This window comes from Sander lucioperca, chromosome 16 (genome assembly GCF_008315115.2).
Source record: "Sander lucioperca isolate FBNREF2018 chromosome 16, SLUC_FBN_1.2, whole genome shotgun sequence".
In the NCBI taxonomy this organism is placed as follows: domain Eukaryota; kingdom Metazoa; phylum Chordata; class Actinopteri; order Perciformes; family Percidae; genus Sander; species Sander lucioperca.
In genome coordinates, this window is record NC_050188.1 from 24,218,035 (window position 1) to 24,230,937 (window position 12,903).

General features: G+C 41.6%; 1 protein-coding gene across 1 annotated transcript in view; it reads right to left on the reverse strand.

Moving 5' to 3' along the window:
- Positions 1 to 1,898: 1,898 nt before the first annotated feature.
- LOC116067115 (clumping factor A-like) overlaps positions 1,899 to 12,903 on the reverse strand; it is a 20,472-nt gene continuing 9,467 nt past the window's right edge. The window contains exons 9-13 of the mRNA XM_035992981.1: positions 9,259 to 9,904; positions 8,675 to 9,144; positions 7,751 to 7,807; positions 7,438 to 7,487; positions 1,899 to 2,299 (exon numbers count right to left, since the gene is read on the reverse strand). Coding sequence (XP_035848874.1) covers positions 7,477 to 7,487; positions 7,751 to 7,807; positions 8,675 to 9,144; positions 9,259 to 9,904 — 1,184 coding nt within the window. The 3' untranslated portion in view covers positions 1,899 to 2,299; positions 7,438 to 7,476. The remainder of the gene's footprint in view (positions 2,300 to 7,437; positions 7,488 to 7,750; positions 7,808 to 8,674; positions 9,145 to 9,258; positions 9,905 to 12,903) is intronic.

Here is a 12,903-nt window from a genome sequence, read left to right on the forward strand (position 1 = left end):
ATCTACAACCAGTGTATGATTACATATCAATATCTACAATCAGTGTATGATTACAGATCAATAGCTACAATCAGTGTATGATTACAGATCAAAATCTACAATCTGTGTGTGATTGCAGGTCAATATCTACAATCGGTGTATGATTACAGGTCCATATCTACAACCAGTGTATGATTACAGATCAATATCTACAATCAGTGTGATTACCGATCAAAATCTACAATCAGTGTATGATTATAGACCAAAATCTACAATCAGTGTATGATTATAGACCAAAATCTACAATCAGTGTATGATTACAGATCAATATCTACAATCGGTGTATGATTACAGGTCCATATCTACAATCAGTGTATGATTACAGGTCAATATCTACAATCAGTGTGTGATTAAATGTCAATATCTACAATCAGTGTGTGATTAAAGGTCAAAATCTACAATCAGTGTATGATTATAGACCAAAATCTACAATCAGTGTATGATTACAGATCAATATCTACAATCGGTGTATGATTACAGGTCCATATCTACAATCAGTGTATGATTACAGGTCAATATCTACAATCAGTGTGTGATTAAAGGTCAATATCTACAATCAGTGTGTGATTACAGGTCAAAATGTACAATCAGTGTATGATTACAGATCGATATCTACAATCAGTGTAAGATTACAGATCAATATCTACCATCAGTGTATGATTACAGATCAAAATCTACAATCAGTTTATGATTACATATCAATATCTACAATCAGTGTGTGATTAAAGGTCAATATCTACAATCAGTGTGTGATTACAGGTCAAAATCTACAATCAGTGTATGATTACAGATCAATATCTACAATCAGTGTATGATTACATATCTAAATCTACAACCAGTGTATGATTACATATCAATATCTACAATCAGTGTATGATTACAGATCAATAGCTACAATCAGTGTATGATTACAGATCAAAATCTACAATCTGTGTGTGATTGCAGGTCAATATCTACAATCGGTGTATGATTACAGGTCCATATCTACAACCAGTGTATGATTACAGATCAATATCTACAATCAGTGTGATTACAGATCAAAATTTACAATCAGTGTATGATTACATATCAATATCTACAAACAGTGTATGATTAAAGACCAATATCTACAATCACTGTGTGATTAAAGGTCAATATCTACAATCAGTGTGTAATTACAGGTCAAAATCTACAATCAGTGTATGATTACAGATCAAAATCTACAATCAGTGTATGATTACAGATCAATATCTACAATCAGTGTGATTACAGATCAAAATCTACAATCAGTGTATGATTATAGACCAAAATCTACAATCAGTGTATGATTACAGATCAATATCTACAATCGGTGTATGATTACAGGTCCATATCTACAATCAGTGTATGATTACAGGTCAATATCTACAATCAGTGTGATTACAGATCAAAATCTACAATCAGTGTATGATTACAGATCAATATCTACAATCTGTGTGTGATTGCAGGTCAATATCTACAATCAGTATATGATGACAGATCAATATCTACAATCATTGTATGATTACATATCAATATGTACAATCAGTGTTTGATTGCAGGTCAATATCTACAATCTGTGTGTGATTGCAGGTCAATATCTACAATCAGTGTAAGATTACAGATCAAAATCTACAATCAGTATATGATTACATATCAACATCTACAATCAGTGTGTGATTACAGATCAAAATCTACAATCAGTGTATGATTATAGATCAATATGTACAATTAGTTTGTGATTACAGGTCAATATCTACAATCAGTGTATGATTACAGATCAATATCTACAATCAGTGCATGATTACAATATTGTTATGGATTCACAGATGCATCATAATAACAACTCAGGGACTCAGAGAGCAGTGAGAGAAGATTTGACAGTTCAAACTTTATTAGCAATTCTTCTGAATACAAAAACAGAACAGATGGTTTAATGTGACGCAGAGTGACAGACAGATGGGCAGAGAGGGGGACAGACGGGCAGAAAGACAGACAGGAAGATAGACAGACAGACAGAGACAGACAGACGGGCAGATAGACAGACAGACAGACAGACAGACAGACAGGCAGACAGACAGACAGAGATTTGATTGGTGGAAGACAGATTTTTCTAAACCAAAGCCAGAGTTTGAAGAAAGCGGAGACAACCAATCAGCAAGGAGCAGAGGAGAAAACAGGAAGCTGAAGGTCGAAGTTTAGTTGCAGTTTTAGCTTGTTGCTGCTGTTGTCATAGCAACTGTGTTCCATCGCGGACTCGACTCTGATGGAGAGAAAACACAAAAATACTGTGATCATTATTAATGTCATATAATACTTTCACCTGAATATATATACATATATATATATATATATATAATATTTTTATGGCGGCCATCTTACCTGGGTTAAGGGTCAGTGTATCTTTTTGGTATTTTGATGTTGATTTCATAAACAGATGATCACCAAGTATCACCAGGGGCTCTACACCTTAACTCCACCGGTGACCAAGAGATATCCTAAATCTGTGGCTACTTGTTTTAATATTGACTCGTTTTGACTGCAGAGGTGGTAGCAGCCGGAAACAACAAGAGCTACGGTGAGTTGTTCAAAACTTTTCTTTTTAGTAAACTCTGGGTACACAACCAATGTTGTCAATGCTTTCGTTAAGGTGTAGAGCCCCTGGTGATACTTGGAGCAAAGTCTCATGTTGTGTCGAGCCTTCTTAGTGGTTTAAAAATAGCTATTTTGAGGCTAGCATAAAAGTAACCCAAAAACGAAGATACGGTAAATCTTAAAAGTGCCGTTTCCGTCCTAAATATGCTTTGAAATGAAAGTTTGACTTGGGTACATTCACAAAAAGACCCTAGGTTGCATTTTGGCGAGAGTTACATTTTAAGAATGTCCTCCAACTTTACTGGATCATCATAGGCTTTAAATGAGGCAATACATATAAAGATAGAAATTTGTCAATACAGTTCAAATATAAAATGAAAATTAAAGCTGCAAACAGCGATGAACAGGCCCTCGCCTTCTTGCAGTCGGGGGTACTGGCAGACCAACATCACATGTAGACCACACATTCTAAGTTTCATGTAAATCGGAATAACTTTTGCCAAGATACAACTGTTCATGTTTTAACAGCCACCTACAGGAAGTTGTTCCTCCATAACTTGCGCTTTGTTTTAGCTATCAAAATTCTTTTGATAAGTTTTAGTCACGAGGGTCCACCGAGTCTATATCCAAGTTTTCGTGCAGATTGGACTCAAGGACCAGGAGGAGTTAAAAAAAGTAGGTTTCGCTCAAAGCGAATTTGCTAATTAATTAAAAATATTAAAACAACGCCATCTAAAGGCTGATTGATGCCATATTTGGCACACAGCCTCATTGGCACATGAGGAACAACTGTTCTAAGTTTTGTATCCATTGGAATAGCTGTTGGCAAGATACAACCGTTCCTGTTTCCACACCCACCTACAGGAAGTTGGTCCTCTGTAACTTGCGCATTGTGTTAGCTATCAATATTCTTTTGATAACTTTTTGTCACGATGGGCCTCTGAGTCTATATGCAAGTTTTCGTGCCGATCGGACTCACGCCCCAGGAGTAGTTAGACAGAGTAGGCTTTCCATATATCAATACTTTGCTGATTAATTAAACAAAATCAAAACAGCGCCATCTAATGGCCGACTGACACCAAGTTTGGCAAAGATGTTAAACCATGAGGAACAACCTTGTCAAGTTTTGGGGCAATCGGAATAATTGTTGCCAAGATAACGCAACTTCCTGTTTAGAAAGGAAGTTGCTATAACGTGTGCATTTTTTCAACTATCAAAATTCTTTGGATAACTTTTGGTCATGAGGGTCAACAGATACTACCTGCAAAGATTCAAGAAGATTGAAATCACGGCCTAGGACGAGTTCGAAAGAATGTAAAACAACTGAAAAATGCATAATAAAACTAATGAACTAATGAAGGTAAATGGGAAATATGTCCACAATGATTAGAGCAATATGTGTATTAAATCTGGTGAAGATCGGAGCAACTATGTCCAAGTTAAGGCCTTCCAGGCATTAGGGGGCGCTATGGAGCCTCTGGTGAAGATCGGAGCAACTATGTCCAAGTTAAGGCCTTCCAGGCATTAGGGGGCGCTATGGAGCCCACTTACAGGTTTGGGCCAAATCGCTGTACAGTCTCGCAAAGCTCCCAGGTGTTTATGTGGGCGCTATTTTTTGTGAGTTTTCGTATATATTGAGGCCGTCAAAAATGTGCCCAAGAGCTAAAACAAATGAGGGTCCCATAGGCCACGCCCACTTTGACCAATCAGTACCTTACTGTAGGGGTGGCCTCATGAGTGGCCCTAGATGGTACCCATCAACTTTTGTAAAAATCGGATGAGCCGTTCATGAGCTATAAACTTTATGTACTTGTAGCGCCCCCTAGTGGCCAATTTTCGTAAAATGTGTGGGGCCCCTTCAGAGAATCATGGCAAACAAGAATCTGAAGTTTTGCGTTGATAGCAATTATTTTGGTCAAGATATAGCAACGTTGGTGTTTTCATACTTCACTACTTCGCTACACAAATTTGTTTGTGCATAATATGCGCAATTTTTATCCTATAAAAATGATTTGGATAACTTTTTGTCAGGTCGGTCTGGAGATGCTACCTGCCAAGTTTCGTGCAGGTAAACGGTCTAGGAGGAGTTCGGCAAAGTAGGTTTTCGATAAATCGCAATTTTTCACGCATAAAAGTCTAGGCGGAAATGGGCGTGGCCTATATCAGGAGATTCAGCTGGATCCAGGGAACGCAGGGATATATGGTTTTTGAATGTGCGATGTACGGTTTGGGAGTTATAGGGCCAAACGCAATAGCAATAGCGCCACCTAGTGGTGCATATGAGTAATCTTTTTGAATCTTTGCAATTTTCACCAGTTGTGACATGTTTGCAAATTTTTGTGAGTTTTCGTTCATTCTAACCCCCTCAAAAATGCGACGAAGGAATCGGAAAAATAATGTGACCAAAAACATTAGCCCGAGTTTCACTGCTCGAGCCCTAATAAAAATAAATCTTAAATTTAGTCTATACTGACGTGTGAGAAGTGATGCCAGCCTCCCTGGTCACTTTGATGTTTTTGATAAAGCAACAGGTGCTACACAGCTGCTAATAAGGTTTCTGCCCATAGGTGGCGATAGTAAACAGTACCCAGGTAAGATGGCTGACGGTTATAACATTAGTTATGACGTCATGTCACATCTATTGTTCTATATATATGGAACTGGGTGCTGCTGGGTGGTGATGGTGATGGGATATGACACATGCCTTTTGGTGTTCGATTCCCCAACCAATGTGTCCCTGAGCAAGGCGCTTAACCTCTAGTTGCTACAGAGGTGTGTTACCTCTGATATATATAGCAACTGTAAGTCCCTTTGGATAAAAGCCTCAGCTAAATGACATGTAATGTAATGAACTGACTCTGATCAGTTGATCAGTTATAATGTCAGAACAAACAGACTGTCCAACCCCCCCCCTCTAATCCAACCCACAGGAGAGTATAATAACTCAGCGCCCCCTAGTGGTGGCAGGACATACGTCCTCATCTCTAAACCAGAGGAGGTAACGGTGGCTGTTTTAAGCCCGTGGTTAACGTTGTGAAACGTCCCAGTTTGGTTAGGTTTGATTAGGTTTAGACACCAAAACTACTGAGTTAAGTTGATAAAAAGATGGAGGTTTGGGTTCCAATCAGATGTGACATCACTTCCTGAAAATTACCACGGTGACCCAGAACGTGATGTAGCTCCATTTGTTCCCTAAAATTAAAATAACTCTTTCCTTTTCTGTTCCAACGGGACAAGAACACCCCCCCCAACCTGCCTCCTCACCAGGACGTTTGGCGATCTCATTACTAACCTAGCTCTGGGGAGCTTTCCCCCCAGAGTCCTTATGGTTTTTTTTTGACCAGAAGTTTTCCTTGGATTAAGGTGGCACCTAAATAATGGTTGCAGCTGTTGCTGTAGCCCTGGTCTGCGCCCTGCTACGTCCAGCTACACCCTGCTATGTCCAGCTACACCCTGCTACGCCCTGCTACGTCCAGCTACACCCTGCTACGTCCAGCTACACCCTGTTATGTCCAGCTACACCCTGCTACGCCCTGCTACGTCCAGCTACACCCTGCTACGCCCTGCTATGTCCAGCTACACCCTGCTACACCCTGCTACGCCCTGCTACGTCCAGCTACACCCTGCTACGTCCAGCTACACCCTGTTATGTCCAGCTACACCCTGCTATGCCCTGCTACGTCCAGCTACACCCGGCTACGCCCTGCTATGTCCAGCTACACCCTGCTACACCCTGCTACGTCCAGCTACACCCTGCTACGCCCTGCTACGTCCAGCTACACCCTGCTACGCCCTGCTACGTCCTGCTACACCCTGCTACGTCCTGCTACTTCCTGCTACACCCTGCTACGTCCTGCTACGTCCAGCTATGCTCTGCTACGCCCTGCTATGTCCAGCTACACCCTGCTACGTCCTGCTATGCCCTGCTACGTCCACCTATGCCCTGCTATGCCCTTCTATGCCCTGCTATGTCCAGCTACACCCTTCTACACCCTGCTAAGTCCTGCTACGTCCTGCTATGCCCTTCTATGCCCTGCTATGTCCAGCTACACCCTTCTACACCCTGCTAAGTCCTGCTACGTCCTGCTATGCCCTTCTATGCCCTGCTATGTCCAGCTACACCCTGCTACGTCCTGCTATGCCCTGCTACATCCAGCTATGCCCTGCTATGTCCAGCTACACCCTGCTACGTCCTGCTAAGTCCTGCTACGTCCTGCTATGCCCTTCTATGCCCTGCTATGTCCAGCTACACCCTGCTACGTCCTGCTATGCCCTGCTACATCCAGCTATGCCCTGCTATGTCCAGCTACACCCTGCTACGTCCTGCTAAGTCCTGCTACATCCTGTAACGCCCTGCAGTAACCTGCTATGACATGAACTACTACGACTACCATTCTAGTCACTGTTCCATTATCTTTATTGTGACTATTATTGCCACTGTTCATCACACCCCCAACCGGCACCGTCAGACACCGCCGACCAAGAGCCTGGGTCTGTCCAGGTTTCTCCCTAAAAGGAGTTTTTCCTCACCACTGTCGCACTGAATGCTTGCTCTTGGGAGAATTACTAGAATTGTTGGGTGTTTGTATATTATAGAGTGTGGTCTAGACCTGCTCTATCTGTAAAGTGTCTCGAGATAACTCTTGTTATGATTTAATACTATACATAAAATTGAATTGAATTGAATTGAATTGAATTGAATCTCATACTTCCTCAGCTTACTTCCTGCTTTGCTCCCGTCATAACTACTACGGCCACTAGAGGGCAGCGCCACCAGAAACCTAAATAAACAGTGTGTGCTGATACCTGCAGGCGATGAGCTTCCACAGTTCAGAGGCTGAGCGTTTAATTCATGGCTAAAAGAAGAAAACACAGATTTAAAAAGATCATCAAATAGGCCTAATAAATAAAATGTACAATCATTGTTCATCTATAATCCAGAATGAAACCAAAGGTCTTCTACTGACACTGTGAACACTAAACTAAATTACTGTGACGCTGTGACTGGATCTTAGCTGTGATTGGATCTTAGCTGTGATTGGCTGTGAGATGTGATTGGATCTTAGCTGTGACTGGATCTTAGCTGTGATTGGCTGTGAGATGGTGTGATGATCTTTACCCATTGCGGTGGTGGAGGTGGAGTCGTCCGGTTTGTCTGGTTGGTCAGCAGATGGCACTACAGACAGAAACAGACAAAGATATAACTCTTATATAACTTTATTTGTTTATCTTTTTGATAGTTTAATAGACTGACGAGCACTCATGTCTTAGCTGCTCTGCATTGGCTTCCTGTACAATACAGGATTGAATTTAAAATCCTTCTCCTGACCTACAAAGCTCTAAATGGTCTAGCACCATCATATCTTGAAGAGCTCTTAGTACCTTATTGTCCCACTAGAGCACTACACTCCCAGAAAGCAGAGCTACTTGTGGTTCCTAGAGTCTCTAAAAGTAAAATGGGAGCCAGAGCCTTCAGCTACCAGGCTCCTCTCCTGTGGAACCAGCTCCCAGTCTGGGTTCAGGAGCCAGAGCCTTCAGCTACCAGGCTCCTCTCCTGTGGAACCATCTCCCAGTCTGGGTTCAGGAGCCAGAGCCTTCAGCTTCCAGGCTCCTCTCCTGTGGAACCAGATCCCAGTCTGGGTTTAGGAGCCAGAGCCTTCAGCTACCAGGCTCCTCTCCTGTGGAACCAGCTCCCAAGGAGGAGTTGCACCAAGGAGGGTGTATCGCGACAGACACTGCACCCATTCTCTTCTCTGCTTCTCTTTATAATCGTCAGATTCATCTACCAACCCTTATAGAACTGGATCAGGTCTGCCTTGGACCAGCTCTTAGTTATGTTGTTATAGTTTTAGACTGCTGGGGGACTTCCTTTGACACACTGAGCTCCTTGTCTCTGTAAATTAAATTAATATCTTTTTATAATTTCTGAATTCTCAATGCTCTGAATTGGCTTACAGTGGCTACAAACCTATTTTCCCCTGGCAGGACAATAAAGCTGAACTAAACTCTAACCAATGCTGGCGTCCTGGCCGTCACAATTTACCTTTAGTGGAGATGGGAGTTTCTGGACTCTGCTCCTTCGGTTCCACAGTGTCTGAGTTTGCAGAGTTGTCCTGAATCACCTCCACAGAGTCCTGTGTGTCATTGATGTCCTTGCTTTCAGAGCCAGGTTTTCCGTTTTCACCATCAGTCTGACTCAGAGTAACGTCTTTGTCATCGCTTATGCTGTCATCATCTGACATTATAGGATCTATTTCACCTCCCTCTACCTTATCTTCCCCTACCACCTCTGCTGGTTCCTCACTCCCTGCCTCGCCCCTTTCCATCTGTCTGTCAGTGTCCTGGTTGATGCTATCATCTGGTTTTAGTATGTCAGCCTCAGCGTCAGTCTGATCGTCAGAATCAGTTTGATCATCAGAATCATCGTCAACCAGAGAGTCAGACCCTGTCTTAGCGTCAGAGTCATCATCAACCAGAGAGTCAGAACCTGTCTTAGAGTCAGAATCATCATCAACCAGAGAGTCAGAACCTGTCTTAGAGTCAGCCCCAGAATCTGTCTGATCGTCAGAATCATCGTTACTATCAGTCTTAGTCTTACCATCAGTCTTGGTGTCAGACCCTTCATCAGAATCAGAGTCAGTCTTAGCATCAGTCTTGGTGTCAGACCCTTCATCAGAATCAGAGTCAGTCTTAGCATCAGTCTTGGTGTCAGACCCTTCATCAGAATCAGAGTCAGTCTTAGCATCAGTCTTGGTGTCAGACCCTTCATCAGAATCAGAATCAGTCTTAGCATCAGTCTTGGTGTCAGACCCTTCATCAGAATCAGTCTTAGCATCAGTTTTGGTGTCAGACCCTTCATCAGAATCAGAATCAGTCTTAGCATCAGTCTTGGTGTCAGACCCTTCATCAGAATCAGAATCAGTCTTAGCATCAGTCTTGGTGTCAGACCCTTCATCAGAATCAGAATCAGTCTTAGCATCAGTCTTGGTGTCAGACCCTTCATCAGAATCAGAATCAGTCTTAGCATCAGAGTTATCTCCATCTTCCTTCACTTCCTTCTCCTCTGCATGCTCCTCACTCCCTATTTCATCCCCCTCCACCTCCTGGCTGTCATCATCCTTGCTGATGCTATCATCTGGTTTTAGTAAGTCTTCCTCAGAGTCATCGTCAGTCTCTGTCTTAGAGTCAGAGTCGGAGTCCGTCTCAGAGTCAGAGTCAGTGATCAACTTCTCGTCACTGTTGTCATCACTTTTAGCAGAATCATCCTCGGGATCTGAGGATGGAAGATGTTGCACACTCATCAATTATTTGTGATCAAATGCATCAACGAGCCAATCAATGTGCTGCTCTTTTGGCTGTCAGGCAGCAGTGTAACATTATTGACTGATGAAGATATGTTAGCAGTAGCTGAGGTTGTATTTGTAAAAGTCATAGTAATGCCGTATATTGTGTGGGCCAACCTCTGAAACAAACATATGTTCCTAACAATGAGAGCAATGCTCCCACCAAATTTCGTGAACATCAAAGGAACTTTATCCAAACCCTGGCGTGTCTTTGGGGGCACTATGGAGCCTGCTGGCCACGGACGAGGCAAACCACTGCAGAACTTTGCTATCTTTGCCCGGTCTGACATGTGTGCCAAGTTCTGTTAGTTTTCAAGCAACCCACCCACCCAGAAATGGAATTGCACAGCAGAAAAATAATAATCTCTACATAACCAATAGGTTCCTCACATTTTCAGTGCCAGGGCTCCAATAAATAGTTTGAGCACTTCTTACAGAAAGATCACAGCCATGTTCATGTTCGTGACTTGGAGTGCCTGTGGCTCAGGGGTAGAGCGGTTGGCCATTAATCAGAAGGACGGTGGTTCGATCCCACAGATGGAGCCCAGACCTGCAGACTTTGCCAGTTCATGCCAATAGCCAGACTGATCTGTTGTGCAGTGATTCTGTACTGCAGGGCCTCTGCCCTCGGTCAAAACTATAGTCATAACTGTAGTTATAACTGAGCATTAACCAACAGGAAATAAGGACTGTAGACAAACAAATGATAATATTACATTTAGCTAATGCTTTATCTAAAGCAACTGCCATTCGCATACACGGATGGGGCAGTGTCAGGAGCAATTTCTGGTTCAGTGTTTTTCATAAGGACAATTTGAAATGCAGATTGCAGGGGCCAACTTTATAGCTAGCACACATACAACTGTATAGTTCGCACACAAACAACTTTATAGCTCGCACACAGACAACTTTGGGGGAGAAAAAAATCTTTGAAAAAAAAGTTGAAAGTTGAAGTTGAAGAAAGTGGAGTATGTGCATGCATTCTTGATATATGGCCTTAACGGCCCCTCATACACATTGACCATGTGATCACTTGCCAATGAGCTATAAGAGAGAGACAGCCAAAAAGCGGCCATTTTGTGCTTGAAACACATAGGCATGTTTTAATGACTTAAAGCCAAGAAGATATTAAAGGCTGTTTAAACATTTCCTCTGGAGTGCCTCAGATTCCTTCAACCTTTTAATCCAGAAAGTAATACACAGAAAAACAACAATAAAGATAATGGTTAGTTTCAGCCCTACCAAAATTCATACATCTGTAAATTATGTTTGTTATTATCAAGTGCTTTGAGTGATTGCTAAGACTAGAAAATCATAATATAAGTACAGTCCATTTACATAATTCATCTGATTTAATGATGTTATTCCATCAAATGAAAATATTATTTGCTTAATTTAAGACACATTAGATTCAATTCATCCTAAATAACACACTGACCTTGTGCTTGAGATGCTGCAGTTGAATCTGAAACAAACAAACAGAAAAATGTGTTTTCTTGTATGTTTTAGGGAGTTTAACATCCTCATTCAGTGATATTGTATTATTGTGACTATTATTGCCACTGTTCATCACACCCCCAACTGGCACCATCAGACACAGCCTACCAAGAGTCTGGGTCTGTCCAGGTTTCTCCATAGAGAGAGTTTTTCCTCGCCACTGTCGCACTAAATGCTTTCTCTTGGGGGAATTACTGGAATTGTTGGGTCTTTGTAAATTATAGAATGTGGTCTAGACCTACTCTATCTGTAAAGTGTCTCGTGATAACTGTTGTTATGATTTGATACTATAAATAAAATGTTATTGAATTGATTTGAATATTGGTATCTTCCCTGAGTCTGACTTAGCTGTTTGTTGAACTGATTCAGAGGAAAGAAGACCTGAAATCATCAACGTCAAACACACTAAAGACACCTGAGACAAAGATGTAGGAAAGAAAGGTGAAGCTGACGTCAGCAGAAAGATGGATTACCTTCATCAGAGGCACCGCTGTCAGCAACATCTGTGGAGATAAATCAACACATCATCAGCATAATGTTTAATCAAATGTTACCCTCTACTGAAACTACAATGTTTGAAGAAATAGACCGTTGTTTCTATATGAACTAATGAAAGGTTAAAGGCAGGGTTGTTAACTATTTATTACATTTTTGTAACATAGTCGTTGCCAGAGTTATGGCATGTTTACCGGACACACTCCGTAACTTGTTTACCTAAAAGTGTCCAAACGTTTGTTTTTTTTTAAGATAGTTTTTGGGCCATTTTTAGGCCTTTATTTGACAGGACAGCTGAAGACATGAAAGGGGAGAGAGAGGGGGGAAATGACATGCAGCAAAGGGCCGCAGGTCAGAGTCAAACCCGTGGCCGCTGCGTCAAGGAGTAAACTATATATGGGCGCCCGCTCTACCAACTGAGCTATCCGGGCGCCCAGTAGTGGTACATTTTTGTACCTAATCTAATTGTACCATTTGAAGTACAACTGCGTAGACAAAATGGTACATTTTCAATGTATAGTACAGACATGTACTCACTGAAAGGATACTACTGTGAACTTTAAAGGCATAAAAGTGTACCATACCACACATAACTGTTTCTCAACTATTTATTAAACTCACCACAGTACTTTCTGACACAGTACGATTAATAGTATATCATGCATGACCTAATGCAGGAACAATATGTTAATTAATGCATCAATTAAGATATTTGAATCATCATGATTTCTGATTTATTAATGATGGTCATGTCATCTTCAAAAACTGAGCAGTCATAGCAGTATACATATATTCTGAAGATTTGCAGTGTTGTAATCATGATTCACTAAACATGACTTCTTCATTACTTCATCATGTTTGTGGTCCTTCAAATACCTGCTCCATCTTTAACATTGATGATGATGAATCGTATTAATCAATGGACCAGGTCAGCACT